The sequence below is a fragment of the Canis aureus genome, chromosome 19 (assembly GCF_053574225.1).
Source record: "Canis aureus isolate CA01 chromosome 19, VMU_Caureus_v.1.0, whole genome shotgun sequence".
NCBI classification, from domain to species: domain Eukaryota; kingdom Metazoa; phylum Chordata; class Mammalia; order Carnivora; family Canidae; genus Canis; species Canis aureus.
This window is the reverse complement of record NC_135629.1, coordinates 51,418,345-51,446,085: the sequence shown is the minus strand read 5'-3', so window position 1 is coordinate 51,446,085 and position 27,741 is coordinate 51,418,345. Positions and strand designations below refer to the sequence as shown.

The 27,741-nt window shown below is 45.2% G+C and overlaps 1 protein-coding gene across 7 annotated transcripts in view; it reads left to right on the top strand.

Moving 5' to 3' along the window:
- SMARCA4 (SWI/SNF related BAF chromatin remodeling complex subunit ATPase 4) overlaps nt 1-27,741 on the top strand; it is a 93,180-nt gene that overhangs the window by 20,338 nt on the left and 45,101 nt on the right. For 6 of the 7 annotated variants that reach the window (XM_077859922.1, XM_077859917.1, XM_077859921.1 and 3 more), the window contains 13 exons: nt 784-916; nt 1,778-2,182; nt 2,508-2,606; nt 3,533-3,791; nt 6,381-6,507; nt 7,032-7,205; nt 8,717-8,890; nt 10,160-10,327; nt 10,441-10,491; nt 15,187-15,317; nt 15,491-15,548; nt 24,999-25,120; nt 26,762-26,912. In XM_077859922.1, the coding sequence (XP_077716048.1) occupies nt 784-916; nt 1,778-2,182; nt 2,508-2,606; nt 3,533-3,791; nt 6,381-6,507; nt 7,032-7,205; nt 8,717-8,890; nt 10,160-10,327; nt 10,441-10,491; nt 15,187-15,317; nt 15,491-15,548; nt 24,999-25,120; nt 26,762-26,912 (2,052 nt within the window). The remainder of the gene's footprint in view (nt 1-783; nt 917-1,777; nt 2,183-2,507; nt 2,607-3,532; nt 3,792-6,380; nt 6,508-7,031; nt 7,206-8,716; nt 8,891-10,159; nt 10,328-10,440; nt 10,492-15,186; nt 15,318-15,490; nt 15,549-24,998; nt 25,121-26,761; nt 26,913-27,741) is intronic. The other variant, XM_077859916.1, reaches the window with a different exon arrangement.

Below are 27,741 nucleotides of genomic sequence, written 5' to 3'. Positions count from 1 at the left end.
GCCACCAAGCACCCTCTCTTCATCCTCTCTTCCTTCTCTTATGGTACACACTGAGCTGTAGTTGACTTTGCTGGACCACCCTTTAAACTGAGTTCCTGGAGACCAGGATATTTGTGCCAATCAGGGCCTAGCAGAGTGGCCTGGAAGGGTCTTAGAAAATGTCCCCTTAGGAATGAGCCTTAGGAGAGAAAATAGGTGTCATCAATCTACAGAGGTCTGATGTGCCTCTTAGGAGGGACAGAACCACACCACAAACAGCTTTCCTCCCAACTAGTAGGCTGGAGGCCGATCGCAGATCAGTGAGGACACCTAACGTATTGCAATCATACTTCTAGGCAGAAATTTCTGTCTGTCCCTTTGATATATAGTCTCCCAAGGAAGAGGGTTTCTGATCCAAAGATTTGTGGTCACCAGGTCTCTTTGTAACGATTAGTGGAGAGCTTGGTGTCCCAACCAAAACAGCTCCTCATGCAGGAGCTCACATCTTTTCCTCATGGTATTTTGGACATCTGAAACTGTCTCATGGTTCCCTGATCCATCTCTCCCTTCACTTCCAGGCCACTAGTCCCTAGGTGACATTGCTTCATGCATCTGCTTGAGACCAGCAGGTGTCAGGACCATGGCTTGGACCTAAACTGGTTGGTCACATTGGTGATTCAGTACATACCAGGGCGACCTTGGGCGGACATTTTCAGTGGCAGTGAACTCTTCGGTAGCACTTTGCATGCTGCCTCTTCCTGTTCCCTCTTGTTGATCTTGCCTTGTCATTGACCCCTCTTACAGCCAATGGAGTCCATGCATGAGAAGGGCATGTCGGATGACCCCCGCTATAACCAGATGAAGGGAATGGGGATGCGGTCAGGGGCCCATGCAGGGATGGGGCCCCCGCCAAGCCCCATGGACCAGCACTCCCAAGGTACTGTTTCATTATTCTTCTCTCCTTGTGTTTGTTAAGCTCCTCCCCTCAACCCTGGATGTCCTGACATCATTTTCCTAATTGGGTCTCCTGGTCTCCCACAGGTGGATTCAGGGTAGACAGGTGGATTCAGGGTAGACCCAGGACAGTTTAGCCCTGTGGGAGACTGCCACAGACGGCTGTTGAGCTTGGACTTGGCCAGTGCCTGTTTTGGGCCTACTTGTCTTATAGCAGCCTCAGGAGAGGGAACACTGGTGGCATGCATCCATATATGCAGCACTGGAGTTTAGACAGGGGCTGAGCTGGGTGGGCTCCTTGGGCCAGCAGCTCCCATGCCACCCAGGAATGTACTAGAAATACAGATTCCCACTTCAGAATACTGAGACAGGATCTGGGCAGAGGGAGCTCAAATTTAACAGGCCTTCCAGGTGGTTTTTCTGAACAGGGCAGTCTGAAAAGTGATGGAGTAGATGACTTCCTGTCATTGGGGCGGGAAACTCAGTGCCTCCAGGGTCTGTGCACTTACTGGAAGTGAGGGGGGTGGTCTATCCAAGCTGAGGGGCAGGAGGGCAGGTCTGAGGGAGGCGTGGATCTGAGTAACAGCTCAGCATTGACCATCAGCAAGCAACTTGCTGAAAGCTGAACCAAACTAAACCAGTTGTGCAGACCACTGGTCAGGCTGCCAGCATGTGTCCTCTCTCTGGGTACTCCTTGTTTGCATCATGAGAATAAAGTCATTTGGCCGCCCCCTGTCTTGGGATAGGAGCTGGTGTAAGCACAGCTGAAAGGTTACTCTCTTTGCCTTAGAAATCATAGGATGTGTGCTGCTGAGTGACCACTTGGATCCACATTGCTTCACAGGTTACCCTTCCCCCCTGGGCGGCTCCGAGCATGCCTCCAGTCCGGTTCCAGCCAGTGGCCCGTCCTCAGGCCCACAGATGTCCTCTGGGCCAGGAGGAGCCCCACTGGATGGTGCCGATCCCCAGGCTTTGGGACAACAGAACCGGGGCCCGACTCCATTTAACCAGAACCAGCTGCATCAGCTCAGAGCCCAGATCATGGCCTACAAGATGCTGGCCAGGGGGCAGCCCCTCCCCGACCACCTGCAGATGGCAGTGCAGGGAAAGCGGCCGATGCCTGGGATGCAGCAGCAGATGCCAACACTACCTCCACCCTCTGTGTCCGCAACAGGACCTGGCCCTGGCCCCGGCCCCGGCCCTGGCCCGGGTCCAGGACCAGCACCTCCAAATTATAGCAGGCCTCACGGTAAGGCCCGCTGTCCACAGTGCTTGGGGTAGGGAGGGGACTCAGAGCAAACTGACCAGAACATGGGCAGTGATGTCAGCAGACCTGGGCTCTGTTGCCCACGGGCATTCCCCGGAGACTGCATGGGGTCAGCAGTGCTCAGGGAGCAGGGCTGCTTTTGTAATAAATGTTGTTTCTCCAGCTGCCTCCCTGCTCCCCTGCCCCCTGCCCACACTGAGGGGCTTGTTGTTGGATGTGTCCCCTGGAGCCAGGCCTGCCTGTGGGGGTGGTTGCAGGCATAAATACAGGGTGCCTTTTATCCTCTTGCTTGTTTCTCCCTCTGTAGGGATGGGAGGGCCCAACATGCCCCCCCCAGGACCCTCAGGCGTGCCCCCTGGGATGCCAGGTCAGCCCCCCGGAGGGCCTCCCAAGCCTTGGCCTGAAGGTAAGTTCCCTCTCTCTTGGTGATGTGCCTGTTCCCTGGCTGCCGTCATGAGCTTGTACCCTGCAGCCCCAGATGAGCCTGCTCAGAGAGAGGGGGCCAAGGGCAAGTCCTCACTTCTCTCTGCCTTTGTTGGGTCTTATCTGTCTCTGGTCTTAACTGTCTCTGGTCAGTTCACAAAGGGTTAGGTTTGGTTCTAGTGCATGATTCCTGCCCCAGTTTGTTCTGTGGGTTGAGGTAATCCTAGTCTCCTTACCAAGGAGAGGAGGGTCCTAGTGAACAGTCCACTGGATGACTCTAGTGAGAGGCTGTGGAGAGGCACTGCTGCAACCACAGATCCTATCCTCCAGGATGTCGTGCCTCCAAGCCTGGTGTCGTGTCTGATCCCCTTGCCTCCTGAGAATACCCCCCTCCTCCATGCTGTGGGGGGCAGGCAGGGAGGGGTAACAGTGACAGGTTGGCTCAGGGCTCTGTTTCTTCTGTGTGCAGCCTCTCTTCTGTGTAAAACATAGTCATCTGGAGGTATTGGAGGGTCACTTCTGGGGATGAAGCATGGACAAAACAGACTTATTCCTTGTCCCCCTGTGGCCTGAGGTTTAGTGATAGGCACTGGAGAGCTTATGGCTTAAATAGGATTCCTTGGGCACCGGATGCAAGTCTGGAAGCTGCTACTCCTGGGAGCGGTGCTTAGGCAGGGGTGGCTTCGGAAAGGAGCATGTCTGCTGAGATCCAGAGGAGGCAGGAGGGAGGGAAGACCCCTCAGGGAGCCCTGAGTGAGAAGCCCTGTGTCAGCCTATGCAGGCCTCCATCAGCCTTGGGGATGAGTTTGTTCCAGGGCTGTGAGCACCCAGCAGGCTCTTCACTTACCCCCAGAGTTGAGCCAGAATTCAAAGCTGTGCCTTTGCCTCCTCTCCCTCACCCCCACCCAGGACCCATGGCGAATGCTGCTGCCCCCACGAGCACACCTCAGAAGCTGATCCCCCCACAGCCAACAGGCCGCCCTTCACCTGCGCCCCCCGCTGTCCCGCCCGCTGCCTCCCCGGTGATGCCACCCCAGACGCAGTCACCAGGACAGCCTGCCCAGCCTGCCCCCATGGTGCCGTTGCACCAGAAGCAGAGCCGCATCACCCCCATCCAGAAGCCGCGGGGCCTGGACCCTGTGGAGATCCTGCAGGAGCGGGAGTACAGGTGAGTGCCCTGCTGCCTGGGGCCACTTGGGGTTGCTGCCCCTCACCCAGGTCAGCCCTGTCGCTTTGACTCATAGTGCTAGAGGCAGGTGAGGTTTGTGACCAGAAATCTGTCACCAGTTGCCTAGTTCTCTGTGACTATGTACCCTTCCACAGAAATACTGTGTGTGTATAGGCAGACAGAAACAAGTAGGCACACGGTACCCAAGTATCGCATGACGTGCACACTGCTTCTCCCATAGCGACATAGCGTAGATTATCCCGTTTGTACAAAATGAGCTTTTCCATTTTTTGGATGCATAGGATTCTGTCCGGTGACCGTACCGTAGTTTATTTAGCCAGTACTCTGGCTGAAGGGATGTCAGGTGGTTTCTAATTTTTTTCCCCCTAATCTTCTGTTAAAACAATCCTGGAATAAACACATTTGCTTATCTTTCTAGTCTCATGTGCATGCATCAGCATAAATCTCTAAAAGTGCCATTGCTTGATTATAGGGGACATATACAGGGAAATTTCCTAGATTCTGTAAAAACTGTCCTCTGTAGAGGTCGTACAGATGGATATTGGCATGGAAGTGCTTGTTTCTCCCTGCTAACTTTTAGCTCATCAGCTCTCAAAAAGCAACCTGTCAAAGCTTTGTGGAGGGCGCTCCTCAGAAATCACTAGTTGCTGGCTGCTTTGCCAAGGGCTTCTGGGTGCCAGGTGCTGGGGAAGGTAACTGAGCACACGGTGCACCAGTATCACTCTAGCCCATATGCCTGAGGCACCTCAGGTTCGCCCCCTGAGCACCTTGCCCTCCCCCGTTTCTTCATTGCGTTGATAACTTGTTCAGGGCTGGCCTCCATGCATGAGGGGCTGTGCCTTGTTCACTCCAATCCCCAGGTGTATCAGTAAATCTTTGTCTAATGGCAGTCTCCAAAGTGCCTCGCCCAGCTGGGATGTGCTCTGGAGCTCCAGCTCCATTTGGACAGCTTTAACATGGCCTTTCCAGATGTCTTCCTGTCCCCCATATTTCCCTACCGTCTCTACTCCATGTACCCAACAGCAGCTCATTGGGCCAGACACTGCCACCCCTTGACTGTTTCTCGCCCTCCCTCATCCCCCATGTCCTTATCTCAGGTCCCCTCCCACATCCCAGAAACCAGTGGCCTTCTCCACACTGTGGACCCTGCCACCTGGTCTACACTTCCTAGCTGGCCTCCTTGCTCTCCCCATCTCTTGTGCAGTCTGTTTCCCCCATGGCAGTTTGAAATCTCTTTTTATAATTAACTTCCATTGCATCTGTTCCCTGGGTTCAAATCTGCCTATGGTGTCCCATTGCCCAGCGAGTATGCACCTTTTTGTTTAGCCCCTGCCCAAGGCTCTGTCCTTGCCTACACCACTTGCCCTGTTCCTCTTTTTCTATTGAGCAAGTTAGTCTCATTTCTGCCCCCTGGGTTTTGCACAGGCTGTGCATGACTCCCTGGCTAATTTAGGACCAGTTGTTGAGGTCACCTGGTCATAGAATCCCTGCCCACCCCCCTTACTTCCAGCCCCCCTCTCAGAGTACTCGGTACTCTTTACAATTAATGTAGATATATATATATATATATATATATATATATATTTTTTTTTTTTAAGACTTTATTTATTCATGAGAGACAGAGAGAGAGAGAGAGAGGCAGAGACACAGGCAGAGAGACAAGCAGGCTCCATGCAGGGAGCCCAACGTGGGACTTGATCTGTGGCCTCCAGGATCACACCCTGGGCTGAAGGTGGCACCAAACCGTTGAGCTACCCGGGCTGCCTTAATGTGGATATTTAATTTTTTTTAACTCCTTTCTGGCCTGTCGTGTTGATAGGTCTGTGAGCTTAATAAGAATAACAAATAGCCCTGTTAGTCTTGTTTAGTGCTAAGGCTCAACATCTGGATCAGTCCCTGGCACATAGTAGGTATTTAATAAATACACATGAAACATCAAGAAGGGGGATTATCTCGTTTGAACTTTAGGCCAAGCCTTTAGGGCTGCTCTGTGGGGTCTCCTCAGGCTGAGTAGAGTCCCAGGGCTGGAGTGAAGAGGCTGGTCCACCTGACTCCCTAGCCAGCTCTGGCTGCTGACGGGTCCTAAGGCAGCTGTACCCTATCAGGTTTGGGTTTGCTGTGCCTGCCCTCCACTTTTTGTATTCTGTGTTGTGGCTGGCTTCCTTTTCTGAGGCATTTCCCCTTCTCATGACCAGGATCTGCTTTCCTTGAGGGATGAATTCTCCTGAGGCTCCACCTTTATTTTTTTTTTACTTTATTTATTTATTCATTCATTCATTCATTCATTCATTTATTTATTTATAAAATATTTATTTACTTATTATTTATGATAGACATAGAGAGAGAGAGAGGCAGAGACACAGGAGGAGGGAGAAGCAGGCTCTATGCCAGGAGCCTGACGTGGGACTCGATCCCGGGACTCCAGGATCGCGCCCTGGGCCAAAGGCAGGCGCTAAACCACTGAGCCACCCAGGGATCCCTGAGGCTCCACCTTTAAAGGGAACAGGTGGGCTCCCGTGAATAGTCGAGCTCTCATCACCTTTCCTTTCTTCTGTCTTTGCAACCCAGGCTGCAGGCTCGAATCGCCCACCGAATTCAGGAACTTGAAAACCTTCCCGGGTCCCTGGCCGGGGATTTGCGAACCAAAGCGACCATTGAGCTCAAGGCCCTCAGGCTGCTGAACTTCCAGAGGCAGGTGGGCATAGGCTGGAGGAGAAGACCTTTTCTGCCAACATGGATGCTTGGGTTCCAAGAGCTGCTTTCCAGGCAGTTAAATGTGCCTTGACCATTAAAGGCAGCAGTGCCCTCACATCCTTGTTGGCTGGCTGTCCCCTTCTCCCGTCCATATCCTACATGGTGGTGGGATATCAGCTGTTCCCAGGATGAGTAACTCAGGGTCTTCCCTAAGGTACTAGTTGCCAGTTTGAAACAGGAGACTTTAGTGGGTCTTTTTTTGAGGGTTCTGTACCTTTGAATGACCCACTAGAAATATTTTGTGTGTAGTTGACTGGAGGCAAAGTTGGAGACCTGAAGGTAGGAGAGAACCATCTGCTGGGTTTCCAGAAACAGTCATCTGACCCATGCTTGCGCTGTCCATGAGCACTCATCAGACAGCATTTAGAACAGATCCTTCTGGAAGGAGCAGCATTCTGTGTAGCTTGAGCTATGTGATTATGTGTGACTGACAAAGCTGTGCACATCTTTTCTTCCTTCGTGAAGCTACGACAGGAAGTGGTGGTGTGCATGAGGAGGGACACGGCCCTCGAGACGGCCCTCAATGCCAAGGCCTACAAGCGCAGCAAGCGGCAGTCCTTGCGTGAGGCCCGCATCACCGAGAAGCTGGAGAAGCAGCAGAAGATTGAGCAGGAGCGCAAGCGCCGGCAGAAGCACCAGGTGCGTCCCCGCTCAACCATGAGCCCCAGCCCGTGTGCCTGGGTTGCCAGAGCTTGCACGCTGCTGTGTCTTGTTTGGTTTGCATCTAAGTATGCTATCTTCTATTCATCATAACAGTTATTCTAGGCACTGAGAGAATATGTTAGTGGACGTAACCAAATGGCAGTGGGAGGACAGGCCATAATCACATATGCCATGTTGGGAGGTAACAAGGTGTAAGGAGATGTAAAGCAGGGATGGGGAGTGATGGAGGGGCTGTTTACACAGCATGGTTGGGGGAGTTCTCTGAGAAGGCAGCATCTGAGCAGAGACCTGAGGGAGGGAGCCACAAAGACCCAAGGGCAATGAGCTTTGCAGATTGAGGGGAAGCTGCAAAGGCCCTGGTGGCTGGAATGTGCTGTGTGTTCCATGACCAGCAGGGATCCTATTGTGGCTAGAGTGGAGGGAGCCAGTGAGTGAATGGGATGAGGGAAGGACAGAGAGGTGACAGGCAGAGCATCTGGACTGAGGGGACAGTTGCAGCCTTTGCTTTGAGTAAGGTGGGAGCCATTAGTGTGATCTGACTTACCAATTCTAAGGTCAGTCAGGAAGACCAAATATCTACTGGAGTAGGATCCAGGATGATTTGGTTTGTTTGCTCATTTCTATTTCCCAAAGCTCTCCTCTAGTCAGTATCTAGTACTGGTAGAGTTTAAAAATTAAAGTCAATACTCAGCGTTGACCACTGTTGTTTACATTTTGGTATGCATCACTCAGGTTGGTTTTCTGTACGCAGAGTATTCAAAAGTTAAATAGCTTTCTTTAAACAAATCTATACACCCACTGGCTTGTTTTTAAGTGTTATGGAAGAATGACATTCAGCATCTACGTTGGATTCCTTCTCTGTGTTCACATCTAGTAACTTCTGTAACCGTTTCCCCGTTTGGGGAAAAAAATGTCACGTGTTGCATATTCTTAACCTTGCAGTGTTAGAAATAATACTAGAATAGGCATTCTTGAACTTGATTTTTTTTGGCCAATATCTGCCCCTTTCCTTAAAGGGAATTCCTGGCAGTAGAATAACTTGTTTGGAGGGGAAGAGCGTTTTGAAGTGGTTACTACCAGATTGTTTCAGTGAAACGGATAGCCCTGTCTATTCACCATAGTCCCCAGCCTTGGGTTTTCCTGATACAGAGAACGCCGAACCTCAGAGGCAGACAGTGTCCTTGTCATACTGTTTTGATTACGTCATCTTTTTTTTTTTTTTAAGATTTTAATTTATTTATTCATGAGAGAGAGACAGGCAGAGGGAGAAGTAGGCTCCATGCAGGGAGCCTGATGCGGGACTCGATCCTGGGTCTCCAGGATCACACCCTGGGCCAAAGGTGGCGCTAAACCACTGAGTCACCTGGGGATCCCCCGTCATCTTGGTTTTAAACAAGCTGCCTTTTTAAAGCTTTGCTTCCTTTGCACCAATGCTACAGCAATCCCTGGGGAGTAGCCAGTTCTCTCTTTTGTATATATCCCTGCAGGAATACCTCAACAGCATTCTGCAGCATGCCAAGGATTTCAAAGAATATCACAGATCGGTCACAGGCAAAATCCAGAAACTCACGAAGGCGGTGGCCACGTACCACGCCAACACGGAGAGGGAACAGAAGAAGGAAAATGAAAGAATTGAGAAAGAGAGAATGCGGAGACTCATGGTAAATTTCTGCCTCCGTGACATCATGTGCCTTTGTGTCTGGTCAAGGGTGCTTTGGGTATGGCAGGCACCAGGGATTGATTGCCCAGTGTTATGCTGAGGTTTAAGAGTTAGAGGTGGGACAGAGAGAAAGAAAGGACTTGGGTTTGGGAATCCAGAAGACCTGGCCTGAGACCTTTGCCTGTTCGTTCCATCAGTGATCGCAAAAACCTTAGGCTGGTTAGCTGGCTGCTCTTGTGTTCTCTCCAGAAAATGGAGGGGGCATATACTCCAGGTCGGGATAGTGACGGATGATGTGATCCCTGTCCTTCCTCGTGACGGATGATGTGATCCCTGTCCTTCCTCCCCACTCTCTGTGTCTGGCTGTTTGGGGGGATTCTCTAGCTGGGCAGATACTGACAGGCACTGGTGCATGTATGTGGCCACGGCAGCACGGAGAAGCATGCGGTCTCTCCCCTCACAGCCACTCCTGCTGGCCCTAGGGAGACAGATGCCCAGGCTGAACAAACAAGGTGATTTTAGGTGGTGGGAAGTACACCAGAGAGAATGAAGCAGGATGAGGGAATGGGGGTTGATGGGGGTTTTATGGGAAGGGTGAGCATGTCTCCCTGAGGTGTCTCCCAGGGATAGAGGGCGACTGTATGAAGCAAGGGTAAGAGCTTCAGGTGACAGAACACCAAGTGTGAGGCATAGCAGGTGCTCCTGGAATGGTGCGGGGAGGACATGAGCAAGGGCAGAGTCCTAGGGCAGTCAAGGGGGCCTTGTAGGCCATGAGGAAGGCTTAGATTTAATTCTGTATACCGGGGGGAAGGGGAGAGCCACAGGAGGGTGTAAGCTGGGGTGACATGATCTGATTGATTATTAGAAAGTCAGGAGGGGCCTGCTTATGGGTCTGTGAGAGTAATCTGGCCCGGACCGGAGAGCAGTGCTTGGATTTGTTGGATTTGGGGTGTGTTTTTGGACAGAGGGTCCAGGACTTGGCTGTTGGCCTTTTCAAAAGACTTCTGGCAAAGGCATGTATGCCCAGCAGGCCCCCTTGGGGTCTTCCTTGGAAATGGGGTTGAGGAAATACTTAAGAAGTTGACAGCTATGTGAAGTGTGTACATACAGCATGGCTCTGGTGTAAGCTAACCACTCCCTTAGTGAGGGTCTGGTTGTTGGTTAACAACAGCCCCCGGTGGGCTTCTTGACTCTGGGGTCCCTGCCTGGGGCGCTAATGGACGAGCACCTGTCTCTTGCAAGCAAGCACCATAACCTCACCCTTCTGCAGGCTGAAGATGAGGAGGGGTACCGCAAGCTCATCGACCAGAAGAAGGACAAGCGCTTGGCCTACCTCTTACAGCAGACAGATGAGTATGTGGCTAACCTCACGGAGCTGGTGCGGCAGCACAAGGCTGCCCAGGTCGCCAAGGAGAAAAAGAAGAAAAAGAAAAAGAAGGTGTGCTGGGACCTGGCCGTGTGCCTGGCCCTGGGTGGGGCTGGAGCAGCTGTCTTGGCATGTGTGCCTAACCTCCCCATTCAGGAAGTGACCATGTCTCTCTTTGCTTCCAGAAGGCAGAAAATGCAGAAGGACAGACGCCTGCAATCGGACCTGATGGCGAGGTAAGGAATCAGGAGTTTCTTTTCATGAAGGGCCAGCCCAACCTTGGGAGCTTAGATCTATTGCATCCTTTAACTTTTTTTTTTTTTTTTTTTTTCCTTTTCAAATCACCAGCACTGTCTATGACAATGGGAAGAATCCACTTATGTCCCTTGCCACATCCCACCCCTTCTCAGTCCACTCCCAAGAGGGTAGATTGTCAGTTCCTGGGCATGTTTCCTTCCAGACTTCTCTCTTTTGTACATGCTGTTATTTTTTAGTTTCACTCTAACATAATTGCAGGACAAAGAATTCCTGCCTCTTCCTCACCTGGGTTCCCCATTTTCTCACACATTTTTTTCCTAAACTATCTTAGAATCAGATGCAGACATGAAGACCCTTTCCTTCCATGCACTTCAGTGTGTTTCCTAAAAATAAGGTCCTATTTGGTAACTGTGCAGTGATCACCAAGCAGAAACAAACACGGCTGTAGTAATACCGTGATCTCGTCCCCAACATTTGCTAAGGTGTGGCCATGCATCGCATTCAGTGGTGGTCCTTCTAGTCCTTTGATCCTGAACGGCTCCTCACTTCCTTTTAGCTTTTTCTGACCTTGGCATTTCTGAAGAGCACAAGCCAAGTATTTCCTACAGGGCCTTTAATTTGGGTTTGAGTTGCTATTTCTTTATGATTAGATTCAGGTCATGTGTTCCTGGCAGGTAGAGCCCAGAGTGACGCCGTGTCCTCCATGGGTCACCTCAGGAGTGCATGGCATAGATGTCTTCAGTCACTGATGATATTGACCATTATTCCTTGCTGTCTGCCAAGACATTTGTGATGAAAAGTTCCTACTTTTCCTTTTATAATTATTAAATACCTTGTGGAGAGATGCTCAAGGCTCTTTAAACATATTTTACGTTCTCAGATTTCCATCCACTAGTTTCTTCATCTATTAATTGGTTTCTCCCAATATCAGTTTTTGGCGTGTTGGGTACAAAATGGTGATTCCCCACTCCAGCCTGCCCTTCCCTAACAATGTGATTTCTTTAATCATGAAATTCAGAGAGGCAGAGACACAGGGAGAAACAGGCTCCCTGCAGGAAGCCCAATGTGGGACTTGATCCCCAGACCGGGATCACGCCCTGAGCCAAAAGCAGACACTCAACTGCTGAGCCACCCAGACGTCCCTTCTTCAGCATTTGTTAGATGGGTTTCTGTAGGAAGGAAAAGCTCTTTCTTTTTTCCTCTTTGGCCCATGGAGCATGGTTTGCCAACCCTGGGTACCAACTTACAGGATTCTCATTTAGTTTAATCCTTTACGGTCATTATTTTGATATTCAGATTATTCCAATTTGGGCCAGTAAGAGGCCCTTCCAATTGGCTCATGCATCCTCTGAGGGCTCCCTTACTCCCTTGCACACCAAATGGCCCAAGCTCATCCTCTGCTTTCCCAACCATTATTTAGAGACCAATTTCTTTCTCTGTCTCTTTCTGTCTCTATTTAGTAAGTTAGTAAGCAAGCTCAACATTCAGCATCGGGCTTGAACTCACAACCGTGAGATCAAGAATCATGTACTCTATTCACTGAGCCAGCCAGGTGGCCACAAGATCTCTCTTTGATTGTGACTATTGATATAGAGTGTCATTGTTTCTAGGCCCTCTTGGCAAATAGATCTAGGAAATGGCATACATATTTGCATTACCATTATATATATTCAGAACCTTAAGTTCACATGGATATCTCTGCATCTAATCCACTACCGTAGGGTTATTTCTATCTTTGCCTCTTTCTTTATTATAACAGCCTGAAACCTGGCTCCCCTTAGCTATGGTATATAGCTATGGTATATTTCCTTATTTGCTCAATTCCAGGAAATTCTAGGAAATACATTCAGAATTGTTAACTCGTACTCCTCTGCCAAAGAAGGCCTCCTAGCTAGAGTTTAGTGTGTGTTTGGAGTTACTCAGCCTGAAATTATGTGCTCCAAGTATTACATTTAAAAGTTGCTTGGATTAGTTCTCCCCTGTGCCCACATTAGTGTGGTTTCCCCTGTCCTTGTTGTTTTTATTTACTCATCATGTATGTATTTCATATGTGAAACCTTATCAGCCTGGTTTGAAAAGTCAGAACTATACAAAGTAGCATGCCCAGAGAGGGGTTGCTGTCTCCACACATAGTTTTTTTCCTCCCACATCCCTACCCGCCTCCTGAGAGCCACCGTCTTACTCAGTACACTCATTTGGAGGAAAGATGTATAAAAGAGACGGGTGTAAATAAGTGGTGTTTCCTTTCCCACCTCCCTCACCCCCTCCTCACTCCCACCACCCAGAAGAAAACTGTGAATAACCGTTGGGGTGTTTGCTCTGGGGCCTTTTCTGTGTATGTGCCACCAGATGGTTTTCTTTTTCTAGCCTTGCATTGTATCTCTGACATCTTCCCACGTTGGCTCACATACACTTACCTTATTCTTTCCAGTGTCACCAAAATGTAGTATTTCTTGGAGAAAATATTTAAACAGTATGATGAAAAGCAAAAGCCCCCATGGCATCTGCCCTTCTCGCAGGCCTGCATGTTGATCCCTGGTTGATGTCTTATCTGTACTTCCAGGAATGTTTATGCCTACATCCTTTTTGTATTGTTTCAAGACCATTTGGGGCAATCTAGACATAGCTAGACTCTTTACATTCAGCAGAATATCTTTCCAAATCGGTCTATTAATTCTATTTTAATTTTATAGTGTCCGATATATTGGAATCCCTTTCTGCATTCAGACTGATAGTCATTTAGGTTGCTTCACATTTGTAGCTGCGATGAAGATCCTGTGCTGCTTGGCTCTGATGCACCACCACATGCCTCTCCCTTGTTCCTTTTTTCCTGTTGCACACGTTGTTGTATGAGCCTCCTAGTACATTACCTTTCCACATTCTCTCCCAGCCTGCCGGAACAAACCAGCATGGCTGGAGTGGCTTCAATAACATATTTTTGTTCTCAGAGTTCTAGAGGCTATAAATCCAAGACTACAGTGCAGCAAGGTCAGTTCCTTGTGAGGGGTCTCTTCCTGGCTTATAGATGACTGCTGTCTCGCTGTATCCCCAAAGAGCAAGCTTTGCTGTCTTTTACGAGGGTACTATACCATCCTGAGGGCCCCACCCTTGTGACCTCAGCTAACCTTCATTACCCTCCAAAGGCTTCATCTCCACAGATAGCCACATTGGAAAGTTGGAGCTTCAGCATTTGAATTTGGGGGAGACAGAAGTCAGCCCATAGCAGATGCACACTTTTTCCTGTAGGCCAGATTCCTAAGCTGAATGACCAGTGATTAACTTAAATGCGTATTTATTTCATGAAATTTTATTTTATTAATTTATCTTTTAAGTGGGTTCTATGTTGAGTGTGGGGCTTGAACTCACAACCCTGATATTGAGATTCTCAGGCTCTACTGACTGAGCCAGCCAGGTTCCTCATGAGATTTTACTTTATATTTTTATAAGTGTGGGCTGGCATTTTGTTATAGTAGAAAGCCTCAGCATCACTTTGTGGTGGCTGTGAACTGTGCTTGATCTCAGCCAGTGATTCTCAGCCTTGGCACCTCTGAATCATCTAAGAGCTTTTTAAAAAGCTCTGTCCTTTTGAATCGGAATTTGAGTGTAGGGAGAGTACAACTATCAGCATGTTAGCCACTCCCAGGGAGCACTTGAGGGTAAAAGTCCACTAGTTGGGGCCCATGGAGGCAGTTTGCAGAGCCTGTTTGCATGGCACATGGTTGCTGTTAACTTCCTTGGTGGGCAGCTTTGACAGATTATCTGATTGCATGGAGACTAATCTCTACAGTGTAGGCAATATTGACAGTGAATGTGGCACTTTAAGGGGGGCCAGGGGATGGTAGAAGTTCTTGGAAGATGCAAACAAGGGTATAAACCAAGAACTTCATCCTCATTCTGGAGGTTTTCTTTTTTTTTTTTTTTTGGAGGTTTTCTTTTTTTTCTTTCTTTCTTTCTTTTTTTTTTTTTTTTTTTTCCATTCTGGAGGTTTTCTCCAGGAAATCTGAGTGAGCTAATGGAAGAGGGAATGTTCTTCCAATGTTAGCATCTCAAAATGAGAAATTGAGAAATTCCATATTTGCTAAGAGAAAGTTAGTTGTTTTGTTTTTCAAATATTCTAGTTAGCTGTTTAACAGAAAAGAATGAGGACCTTTAAAGAAGTTTACAAATATAATATCAATGGGAAAAACCAAGAGCCAGAAGAATGCATCATATAGTCATTTGTGTATAAACAAGTTTGTGTATAAACATTTGTTTATACAAGGAGAGCCCAGTCCTTGTTTCTTATGCATGGAGTTGATCTGCTAGGCTGCGTGAGAATCAGATATTGGTAGGCACGTATGCAGAGAAACCATCAGATAGGGTGGAGGGAGCATCCCTACTCTGTATTCTTGTGAAGTTTGAACTATGCAAGCATAATATCTATATGAAAATGAAATACCTTGAAAAAAAAATCTGTGATCAATAGATTGTATATGATTACTGGATTATTAATTTATCGGTAACTTTTGTTGTTATTGTTAATGTCATTAACCCATTTTCACAACCACTGGGCATGTTTTGTGCCATGTTCTGGGTGTGGAGTTGGGAGGGAACTTCCCAAGTTGGCTGTAGTTAGCAGAACCCTGAGGTAGGAAGCCACAGAACCTCAAGTTACACATGTGACTCTTTTTCAGCCTCTGGATGAGACCAGCCAAATGAGTGACCTGCCGGTGAAAGTGATCCATGTGGAGAGTGGGAAGATCCTCACGGGCACAGACGCCCCCAAAGCAGGGCAGCTAGAGGCCTGGCTTGAGATGAACCCGGGGTGAGTTGGGTTTCATTTCCAGACATAGCCAGAGTCCTGAGTTGGCTTGTTCTGGGGGCTCTGGCAGCAAGAAGTGATTTTTGCCTTCATTTAGAAGCAGTCCAATGCACTAAGGAAAGTAAATCCTTTGGGTTCTGGTGAAGTGTGTATTAAAACATTAATATTTTTTCTAGATATGAAGTAGCTCCAAGATCTGATAGTGAAGAAAGTGGCTCAGAAGAAGAGGAGGAGGTAAGAGTCCCATTTCCTGACCATTGTGGCTCTCAGTGTGGTAACTTCCACACCTTGAGAACCTGTCACCCTTTTGCACTGTGATCCTCTCCTGCTCTGGGTAGATGTCATATGGGGCAGGAAGCAGGCATGGGGCAGCCAAGGTCCCCAGTCCTGGTTGAAATTGGGTGCTTCAGAGCTGCACTGTCCAGTATAGAAGCCTCTAGCCACATGTGACTCCTCGATCTTAAATTAATCTATTTAAATAGAATTTAAAGCTGTCCATCCTCAGCTATACTAGCTCTTTCAAGTACTCAGTTTGAAGCCCTCCCCTCTAGAAAGGTCAATGTGAAGTTGTGATCATTAGATCATGTACATGTTTGCCCATTATATTCTGTTCTTTGGAACATTGTAAATAGTTGCGTTTGTTATGTGAACTCTCTAAATCATTTAACTATGCCATATTAAGGGGCTATTTCTCCGTTGACAGAGCTGTACTGAAGAGCCTGTTTCCTCTCTCTGTTCTAGTTCTAGATTGCGTCCTTGGGAAGGATAGGAGCAGTTTCTATCTGCAGGCTGTATCTCCATCCTTAGCATTCAGTTGGGTGTTCTCTGTCACTTCCCCTTCAGTTGGGGCAAGAGTGTCTTAAAAGGCTTTCTTCAGTGCCTCGAAAGCCTTGCCACCTCCATAAGGTTTTCAAAAGGGAATTTTCATGGACATTTCTTTATTTGCTATTAAAGTGGAGCATTTTGTTCAAGTATTAACTAACCATTTTGATTTCTTCTATGAACACTTTGAGTCATTGGCCCATTTCTGATTAGTTATAAGTGGTTTTTAACTGATTTTTTAAGTTGTCTTCATGTATTTTCCCCTACCTAACATCAGCATGGTGTTCGCCTATAATCCTTCTTTTGCTTTGTCCTGCTTTTACTTTCGTCCTCATTACCTTCAGGTCATCTGAAATTTTATTTGGTGTAGGGTATGGGATGGGGCTCTACGCTGTTGCCCCTCTGAGGAATACTAAGTGAACTGGCATACACAGTTGAGTCCTTCCCATCCCATTGGGCTGTGACTTTTTTTTTTTTTTTTTTTTTTTTTAAGTGATGTGTTCAGTTTTTATATCCATTGTAGTCTTTTTAGGGTCCCGGGTTCAGTTGCATTTTACATCGATGGTAATGACTCTCCAATAAAATTTTGTTGTAATTTTTGAATAGTTTTATAGAAGTGTAATTTAAATACCATAAAATGCACCCACAGGAAGTATATAATTCAGTGGTTTTTAGTGAATTTATAGACTTGTGCAATCATTACCACATACCCCATTTTAGAATGTTCTATAATCCCAAAAGTCTCCCTCCTACTGATTTACAGTTTGTTCTGACTCCCTCCTCCCAGCTCCAGGAAACCAGTGATCTGCTTTCTGTCTATAGATTTGTCTTCTCTAGATATTTCCTATAAGTGGAGTCCTACAACATATCATATTTTGTGTCTGGCTTATTTCAGTTAATGTGTTTTTGAGGCTCATTCATGTTGTTTGTGCATCCGGAGGTCATTCCTATTCCTGAGTCCTGTTCTGTTGTACAGTGTGCCACTTTGTTGAGCATTTGTCTTGTTTCTGTTTTCTTTTTTTTTTTTTTTTTTTTTTTTTTGCTTTTATGAATGATGTTGCTGCAAACATTACCATACATGTCTTTGTGTGGACATGTTTCCATTTCTCTTGGGTAGATTAGTAGGAGTGGAATTGCTGGGTCACATGGTAAGTTTATGTTTGCCTTTTTAAGAAACTGCTAAACTGTTTTTGTAAAGCGGTTGTACCATTTCACAGGTTCCAGTTTCTCCATATCCTTGTCCACACTTGGTGTTACCTGTCCTTTTGATTATATCTTTTTTTTTTTTTTTAAGATTTTATTTATTTATTCATGAGAGACACAGAGTGAGAGAGAGAGAGAGAGGCAGAGACGTAGGCAGAGGGAGAAGCAGGCTCCATATAGAGAGCCTGATGCAGAACTCGATCCCAGGACTCCAGGATCATGCCCTGGGCCGAAGGCAGGCTCTAAACCACTGAGCCACCCAGGAATCCCCTGGCCTTTTGATTATATCCATTCTAGTGGGTGGTTAGAAGTATCTCATTGTGGCTTTAATTTGCATTTTCATTGTAACTAATAATGCTGAGCATTTCATATGTTTATGCACCATTCATATATCTTCTTTGGTGAATGTCTACTCATTTTTTTGCCCCTTGCGAATTAGGTTGTCATTTCATCATTGAGTTGTAAGAATTTTTTTTTTAATTTTTTTTTTTTTTTTAAGAATTCTTTATATATTCTTGGTACATGTCCCTGATCAAGTATATAATTTGCAGTATCTTCTCCTAGTTAGTTTGCCTCTTGTTTTTTGCCTTAGTGGTGTCTTTTGAAATGCAAAATTTTAAAATTTTAACGAAATCCAGTTTATCAAATTTTTTGTTGTTCATGCATTGTGCTTTTGGAGTTTTATCTAAGAACTCTTTGAAGTCACTTAGATTTTTCTTCTGTGTTTTCTAGAAGTTTTGTAACTGAAGCATTAAAGGTCATAGTTGAGTTGATGGCTATGGTCTGAGATATAGGTCTAAGATTTTTTTTGTGTGTGTGATATTCACTTTATCCAGCACCATTTGATGAAAAGACCACCCTTCCCTACTTTTTTTTTTTTTTTAAGAGTCTATTTATTCAAGAGAAACACACACAGAGGGGGCAGTGACACAGACAGAGGGAGAAGCAGGCTCCCTGTGGGGAGCCCAATGTGAGACTCTATCCCGGGACTCCAGGACCACGCCCCAAGCCAAAGGCAGACACTCAACTGCTGAGCCACTCAGGCATCCCAACTATTCCCTGCTTAAGATAGTCTTGGCACTTTTATAAGAAATTGGTTGACCATAAATGTTAGGGTTTGTTTCTGCCTCTCACTTCTTTTTTTTTTTTTTTTTTTTAAGATTTTATTTATTTATTCATGATAGTCACAGAGGGAGAGAGAGAGAGAGAGGGAGAGAGAGAGAGGGGCAGAGCGAGAAGCAGGCTCCATGCACCGGGAGCCTGACGTGGGATTCGATTCCGGGTCTCCAGGATCGCGCCCTGGGCCAAAGGCAGGCGCCAAACCGCTGCGCCACCCAGGGATCCCTGCCTCTCACTTCTATTCTATTAATCTTCATGTCTGTCTTTTTGCCACAACCACTTTATCTTCATTGTTGTAATTTATAATAAGTTTTGAAATTAGATAGTGTTACTCCTCTGGTTTTGTGGCTTTCATTGTCTATTCTAGATCCTTTATGTTCCTATGTAAATTTTAGTGTCAGCTCATTGGTTACTCCAAAAATATTTGCTGGAATTTTTACTGGATTGTGTTCAATCTGTATATTGATTTGGGGAGAATCACAGCTTAACAGTATTTAGTCTTCTGATTCATACTCATGGAATGTTTCCATTTATTCGTATCATTGATTATCTCTTAGCCGTGTTTGTGGTTTTCAGTGTTCAGTTTTTATACTTTATTTGCTAAATTTAGTTTTGAAGATTTTTCTTTGCATGCTATTATGAATAGAATTGATTTCTTAGTTGTATTTTTGGGTACTTTATTGCGATTACATGAAAATACAGCTTCTTATATTGGTTTTGAAAAATAATGGTCATATATATATATATAAACTTGCTGAACTCATACTATTTATTCTGATAGTTTTGGGTTTCTTTTTGTAGATTTTTTAGGATTTTCATATATAGGATCTCATCATGTTTAATAAATAATGACAGATTTACATCTTCCTTTCCCATTTGTGTGCCTTTAATTTCTTTTTCCTTGCTGTATTCCATTGGCTGGATCCTTCAGTACAGCATTGAATAGAAGTGTTGAGAGCAGACATCCTTGCCTTGTTCCCTTTTCTGGTAATGCATTTAGTCTATCACTACTGTTAGCTGAGGGTTTTTGTAGATGCTCTTTATCCAGTTGAGTACATTTTCTTCTATTTTGTCTCACATTTTTTGTCTATTAACTTGGTTGTCTGGTTTATTTTTTTATTTTTATTTTTTTTAAAAACTCCATGAGAGTCTTTTTTTTTTTTTAAAGATTTATTTATAATAGAGAGAGAGAGACAGACAGGAGGAGGAGGGAGAAGCAGGCTCCATGCCGGGAGCCCGATGCAGGACTCGATCCCAGGACTCCAGGATTGCGCCCTGGGCCAAAGGCAGGCGCCAAACTGCTGAGCCACCCAGGGATCCCCATCTGGTTTATCTTTTATCTATTAATATGACTTACGTAAATTAATATTTGGATGTTAAGCCAAACCTTGGATTCCTAGGATAAGCCCTACTTTATCTTGTTCTAGAATCTTTTCTGTATATTGCAGTGTTGCTGCTATTTTGTTGAGGACTTTTGGGTCTCTATGCATGAGATACTAGTCTGTAGTTTCCTTGTGACATCTTTGTCTGTTTTGATGTGGTTAACATTGGCCCTACAGAATGGATTGGAAAATGTTCCCTTCTCCTGTACTTCCTGGAAGAGTTTGTGAAGGGTTGGTATTAATCATATTTGGGGGTGCCTGTGTGGTTTAGTCAGTTAAGCATCTGCCTTTGGCTCAAGTCAAGATCTCAAGGTCCTGGGATTGAGCCCCACATCGGGCTCTCTGCTCAGTGGGAGTCTACTTTTCCCTCTCTCTCTCTCTCTCTGTACATACTCTCTCTCTTAAGTAAATAGATATAGTCTTTTTAAAAATCTTAATATATTTGTTAGAACTCATCAGTGAAGCCATCTGCCCTGGCCTTTTCATTGTGAGATTTTTATTTACTGATTCAATTAACTGTTAAAGATTTTTTTTCAAATTTTTTCAAATTTTTTCTTGATTTTAGTAATTTGTATCTTTCTAGGAGTTTGTTTCATCTTAATTATTTGTTGGCATAAAGTTACTTATATTTTTTCCTTATATTTCTGTGGATTTGGTAGTGATATCTGTTTAATTGCTCATTTTGGTGATTGAGTAATTTGTCTTTCATTTTTTGATGGTCAGTCTAAGCTTAGGTTATTCATTCAAGACCTTTTTTCCTAGTATACTTGTTTAGAGCTATAATTTCCCTCTAAGCACTGCTTAAACTGCAAGCCTATAATTTTATTTTTATTTTTTGAGAGAAACAGAGACCAGGATGGGAGGGCGCCGAACCATAGGGACCCGCAGACTCCACACTAAGCATGGAGCCTGACGTGGGGCTCCATCTCATAACCCTGAGATCATGACCTGAGCTGAAACTAAGAGTTGGCTACTTACCCAACTAAGCTGCCCAATTCCCCATGCCTGTAAATTTTGATGTGGTGTTTCTATTTTCATTCAGTTCAAAATATTTTGTAATTTCCCTTGTGGTGGTGGTGTTTTTCTGACGCAGGCACCTCTCATTTTAGCTTTTTTTAATTTATCGAGACTTGGGATGCCTGGGTGGCTCAGTGGTTGAGCGCCTGCCTTCGGCCCAGGGCATGATACTGGAGTCCTGGGATGGAGTCCCACATCAGGCTCCCTGCGTGGAGCCTGCTTCTCCCTCTGCCTGTGTCTCTGCCTCTCTTTCTCTGTGTATCTCTCATGAAGAAATAAATAAAATCTTTTAAAAAATAATAATAAAATAAATTTATCAAGACTCATTTTATGGCTCAGGATTGTGGGGAATGTTTCATGTTCACATGTTCTACATTCTTTGGGTGTAGTGTTCTGTCTATGATAGTTGAGTTGTGTTGGTGGATAGTGTTGTTCAGGTCATGTATACCCTTTCTAATTTTGTTTAGTTCTATTGTTGAGTAGGAAGTAGTAAAATCTACAGCTGTTTTTGTTGAATTATCTATTTCTCCTTTCAATTCTGTCAGATTTTGCTTCATGTATTTTCATGTTCTGTTGATACAAATACTTAGTTGTTATTATATCTTCCTGATGTATTTGATATTTTATCATCATTAAATATCTGTCTCTGTGTCTAGTAATACTTGTTTTATAGTCTGTTTTGTCTGGTGGTTAGTATAGTCCCTCCAGCTTTTATATGGTTACTGTTTCTTATGGTATATATTTTTCCATTCTGTTATTTCAAACCTATCTGTTCATTTGAATCTGAAAGAGCAGATAGCTAGATCTTGCTTTTTAAATCTAGTATGACAGTGCCTGCCTTTTGATTGTGTTTCAGGCTGTTCATGTTTAATGTAATTATTGATATGACTGTGTTTACATTTGGCTATTTTATCTCCTGTTCTTTTTTTGTTCCTCTGTTCCTTCTTTACTGCCTTTTTCTCTTTTTTAAGATTTTTATTTTTTTAATCTTGAGAGACACAGAGACGCAGGCAGAGGGGGAGAGTCAGGCTCGAGCCTGATGTGGAACTTGATCCCAGGGCCGGAGATCACGCCCCAAGCCAAAGACAGATGCTCAACCGCTAAGCCCCCCAGGCATCCCACTGCCTTCTTTTGTGTTAAATAGTTTTTACTGTATCATTTTATTCTGTAAGTTTTCATTATTACTATACCTTTTTAGTTGTTTGCCTCATAGTTTCTCTGGGGATTACAAAATGCATTTTATCACAGTATACTTCAGATTAATGCTAGCTCCATTGTGGGAGAAAATAGAAATTCTGCTTCAATCTAGTTCTGTTTGCAGGGGCAGCCCAGGCGGCTCAACATTTAGCACCGCCTTCAGCCCAGGGCCTGATCCTGGAGACCAGGGATCGAGTCCCAAGTCAGGCTCCCTGCATAGAGCCTGCTTCTCCCTCTACCTGTCTTCTCCCTCTACCTGTCTCTCTCGCGCACGTGCGCACTCTCTCTCCCTCTTCTCTCTCTGTGTCTCTCATGAATAAATAAAGTCTTTTAAAAAAAATCTAGTTCTATTTGCTACCCTTTGTGTTATATGTATACATGACATATCACATATATGTATGATGTATATTTGTATATGTATGTGTACATATAATGTAATAAATATGTATTTCACCTATATTTGCTGTAAACCCAAAAAGCAGTCTTCTGCTTCATACCTCATGTCATCTTATGATTTGTTCTAAATATGTCAGTAGAGGGTAGCTAAGGACAATGGATTTATAGTCTTTTATGTTGACTTATGTATTTATCATTTCTAATGCTCTTGGGGAAAAAAAATAATGCTCTTGGGGTTTGAGTTACTGTCGGCTAGCAACAAATTATCTCAGCCTTGGTAAATCTGGGTTTGTGTTTCTGTAGCTTCGACTTTGGAAGAATAGTTTAATTGAATACAAATTTCTCTGGTGACAGACTTTTTCCTTGTGAATGTGTTATTCCACTGCTTTTTCATCTCCATTTCAAGGGAGAAGTTAGCCATTAATCGTATTGATGCTCCTCTGTACTTGATGATTCAGTTTTCCCTTTCTTGCTTTCAGGATTTTACTGTCGTTGGCTCTTTCTTTTCGGCAAATCGTGAACTCTCTCCTTTGTATTTATTCAACCCTTAGTGTTTGTTCAGCTTCTCAGCTGGGTAGTTTCTTGGTTTTCATCAAATTTGGGAAATTTGTCATTGCTGCCTTTTATGGAGATTCTGTATTTGTTGATTTATTGTGCTTAAAGATGGTTTCCCTTGGTTCTTTGAATGTATTTATGATAATCGTTGCTTCAAACATTATATACTAAGTTCACCATCTGGGAACAGAAACAGGCTCAGTTGCTTTTCCCCTGAAGCCACACCACACTTTCCCTTTTGGCTCACCTTGTAGTGTTGAGTGGAAGCCTGTTCTTAGCTCCATTGGATTCAGACTCCCACTCCTGGGTGGTGGTTTTGCTAGTGGTGTTTATTTAGTAACTTACTTGGCTGAATCTGTGGAATTCTTGCCACAATGGTGTCTCCTACCTTTGGTGTCTCTGCTCAGTTTATTTTCTTGGTTTCATACTCCTTTTTATTTTTAAGCCTGGCTTTCTAGGAAGAGGCCACGTTTCTTTGTAACTTAGTAGTCATCCAATGATTGGGCAGTGATTGTGCTCAGACATCCTGAGCCAATAAAGCTTCTGTCTCTGATGGATCAAGGTATATAAAGGAACACGTTCCAAGTTCAGGCCATCTACAGGTCACCCCTGGCTTTTCCTTTCTGTAAGGCCCTTTTTCACTTTTCTCTGCATATAGTCACAGGCTTAGCCAGTAATTTGCTTTCCCAACCAAAGCAAAACTGAGAACCTCACTGACATATCAACAGTGCCACTGGCTAGTATGGGCCTTGCCCGCTGCCACAAAATGACTGAGTCCCCGTCAGCTTCAGCCGCCAGTGCTCTTGACTTGGCCTTCCTGGCAGAACCTTGAAGATACAGCTGGGGGTAAAGAGAGATTAAGGCGGTCCCAAGTAAAACTGCTACCATCTCCCACTCTTCTTACCCAAGCTCCAGCAGTTTTTCAAGCATTAATGCTTCTCAGACTCCTAGAGCTCTGAAATGGTTGCCTTTGCCCGTTTTGTCTGGCTTCAAAAAGATGTTTTCTCAAGAGACTGTTTGTGGATTTCTTCACTCAGACTTAGCCAGAAGTCCTACCCCTATTTTAATTCCAGATGTGGTAATATCAGCTAGGATCATAAATCTGTACCAATTATGATTTTTTTGGTCCAAAATGTTTGTGCTATTATCACCTATTCATTATTCTAAATCATTTATAAAATCATTTTGCATGCTCCAAGGAATATCCCATGGGATTTTTTTTTTTTTTTTTTTTTTTTATCCCATGGGATTTTGATTGTAATTATTTAGAGAATTCCAGATACCTTTTAGTTTTATAGCAGTCTCATTATACATAAAGATAACCTATTGGCACTTTGTGTGATTTACCCAGGAATACAAGAAGAGTTTAACATTGAGAAATGCATTCCTGTGTGTTTTATCAGTATGTCCCACAAAATCCCTTTACCATCTGCTCATTGAAGGCTGAAAAATCCCTTTAATGAAGAACAACACTTGTAAACCTAATATACAAGTTGATAGAAAACCTTGCAGTAAACCAGCATGGCTGTTCTCACCACCATTATTGGATATAGTGTAGACATTTTAGCCTTGTTGTTAAAGCCAGAAGTAAATCAAGAGCACAAATCCTGAAAATTGGCTCTAAAAGGCTTCTTTCTGTCTTAGAAAATCCAGGAGAACCAAGTGAAAAACTGCTTTGAGTTGGTCAGGCAAGGAATAAGCATGGGAGTATGGATTTTGTGATGGGAAGCGTGGTGCATGAGGAGTTTGCTGTTAGTAAAAAGAAGGCAATACTGAGATAGCTTTAAAAAGAAGTATCTGTGCTCCATGCCAGGCAAACTGAAAATCTTAAACTGACCAATTAAGGAAGAGGCAAAGAAGAGGCATGATACATTCCAGGATAGTAAGAGGGCATGAAAACAGCACTCAATTCCAAAAGTATGTTCTTCCCCTGGGAGCCCTGTGCCTGCCCCTGTGCAGTGGCCTAAGGTGACGCGAGCTTGTATCTTGGTAGGAGGAGGAGGAGGAACAGCCGCAGCCAGCACAGCCTCCCAACCTGCCCGTTGAGGAGAAGAAGAAGATTCCAGATCCAGACAGTGATGACGTCTCAGAGGTGGATGCCCGGCACATCATTGAGTAAGGCATCCCTCTGCGGCCTCCTCCTGTGCCAGCTTCCTCAGGGCAGCTTCAGCAGGACTGTTAGAATCGTGCCCCCTTCTGGATGGCCCTCACCAGTGTCCAGCCAGCAGACATTGTGGACTACACAGACCGAATTGATTTACTTCAGATTTCATTGCTTTTTGTAGGCATTGAATATTCCATCCATTCACATGGTTCATCTTGTGTTTGAGAGATAGTTGGAGATATAGCAAAAACCATCTCACTCTTGTTCCCCAGGGCCCCTGACCCTACTCCCTCCCAGAAGGAAACTATTTCCAGCGCGATCTGTCTTCAGAGAGATTTTGTGCAACAAGCAAACGTGTATATATTTTTCTTCTTACTTGTGTACATGTATCCAGGTACACTTTTCTGCCCCTGGATTTTTTCATTGAAAGTTTTCTCTCAGAGGTGACACTGTACACAGAGTGTCGTCCATGCAGCGTGGTGTGTTATGCTGTTCTGTATGTGCGTGTGTCCCTAGTGACGGCCATTCACATTATTTCTCATCTTTTGCTCTTGTAAGCACAAGTACAGCTAATATACTGATTTCATCATTGCTTACGGTACAAAGTTAATGGATACTCTTAAAAAAAAAATAGAGGATTGAGAGCTGTATACACTATAGGTATGAAAGCAACCCTAGAGCAAACATGCAGTCCTTTTAAATCATCATAGATAGGGAAAATTCCACTAAACTCACTGAAAGTTTCTCAAAATGTAAAGAGTCCACAGCACAGCATGAAACAATATGGCTGAAGTTGGATCACCTATATCTGCCATATTTATAAAACGTAGCTTTTCTTTTTAAATTTTAAAAAATTTTATTTATTTATATAAGAGAGAGAACAAGAGAGAAAGCACAAGTGAGGAGAGGGACAAACAGATCCCCGCTGAGAAGGGAGCCTGATGTGGGGTTTAATCTTAGGACCCCAAGCCAAAGGCCTAACCAACCAAACCACCCAGGCACCCCCAAAACATGGATAGTTTATTATTATTATTATTTTTTAAGACTTTATTTATTTATTCATGAGAGACACCGAAAGGGAGAGAGAGGCAGAGACACAGGCAGAGGAAGAAGCAGGCTCCATGCAGGGAGCCCAATGTGGGACTCGATCTGGGGACTCCAGGACCACATCCTGGGCTGAAGGCAGGCGCTAAACCACTGAGCCACCCAGGGGTCCCATAACACGGATAGTTTAAAGTCATTTTTAAAAAATAATTCCATTTTGGATCTTAAAACAGCCATACTATAAATGATTCTGGTTTTGTGTGAGGCTGTGCTATGTGCATTTTCTCTCTATGCTCATGAGTACCCAGGAGAGGGCAGGCTATAGGACCAGCCTCTAGCTGAAAGAAGCACTCTGTGCTGTGGCAGTGACCTGATTCCTGATCTGGGACAGTGGGGTTGGGATCCATGAGTCTAGTCTTGGGCCCCCTTGGATTAGTAGTTGTGGCCTGGCCTACCCTCAGACTCTCTTGACTACACTTAAGCTTATTTTATGGCTCAGGCCATGGTTCATTGGGCAGAAAGGGCAACTCGGCAGAGGCTTGTGTCAGAAGCACATTGTCACAGATAGGTACGGGTGTCCTCACACAGTGCTTCCATCTTGCTCCCAGGAATGCCAAGCAAGACGTTGATGATGAGTATGGCGTGTCCCAGGCCCTTGCTCGGGGCCTGCAGTCCTATTACGCTGTGGCCCACGCTGTCACTGAGAGAGTGGATAAGCAGTCGGCACTTATGGTCAATGGTGTCCTCAAACAGTACCAGGTAAGGCTGGAGGAGGTGCATCCACACAGCAGTGTTAAGGTTCTCCGGTGTTGGGTGGCTGATGAAGCCACATTCCAGTCTTTTCTTTGGACACTCGCTCTTCCCCTCTGAACCTCTGTTTCCCTGTCTGGAAAGCAGGGACCCAATCTGTTAGCTTTGCCTCCAGGAGAGGATGAAATTATGCACTCAGTCAGTGTCTGCTGGGTGTATACCAGGCTGAATAGGAGGCTGCTACACCTTTACTTTTCATCCCTTAACAACCCTGTTTATTTTATTATTTTTTAAGATTTTATTTATTTCTTTATTTATGAGAGACACAGAGAGAGGCAGAGACATAGGCAGAGGGAGAAGCAGGGTCCATGCAGGGAGCCTGACATGGGACACGATCCTGGGTCTCCAGGATCGAGCCCTGGGCTGAAAGTGGCACTAAACTGCAGAGCCACCTGGGCTGCCCAACAACCCTGTTTAGTAGGTGCTTCCATCTCTGCATTCGATGGGGGGGCAGTGAGGAGCAAGGAGTGCAGCGATTCCTCAAAATCACACAACTCCGGTGCGGCCAAGCCAGGATGGAGCCCAGCCTGGGCACAGAGGTGCTCGGTGCATGGTCCCTGGAGCCCTGCAAAGTGTTGGTGACGCCAGGGGGCTTAAATGTCAGGAGCCAGCAGCCATGCTTCCTGGTCCCCCTTCCAGGTAGAAACTTAAGGTTTTTGAATGTGTACCAGAAAAAGAGATTATGTAGACATATCACCAGCATAGCAGTCCTGTGATTTTGAGTGATTGCTGAGGATGAGGCCAAGAAACAGGAGTGGGCTGGTTGAAAGCAAACTAC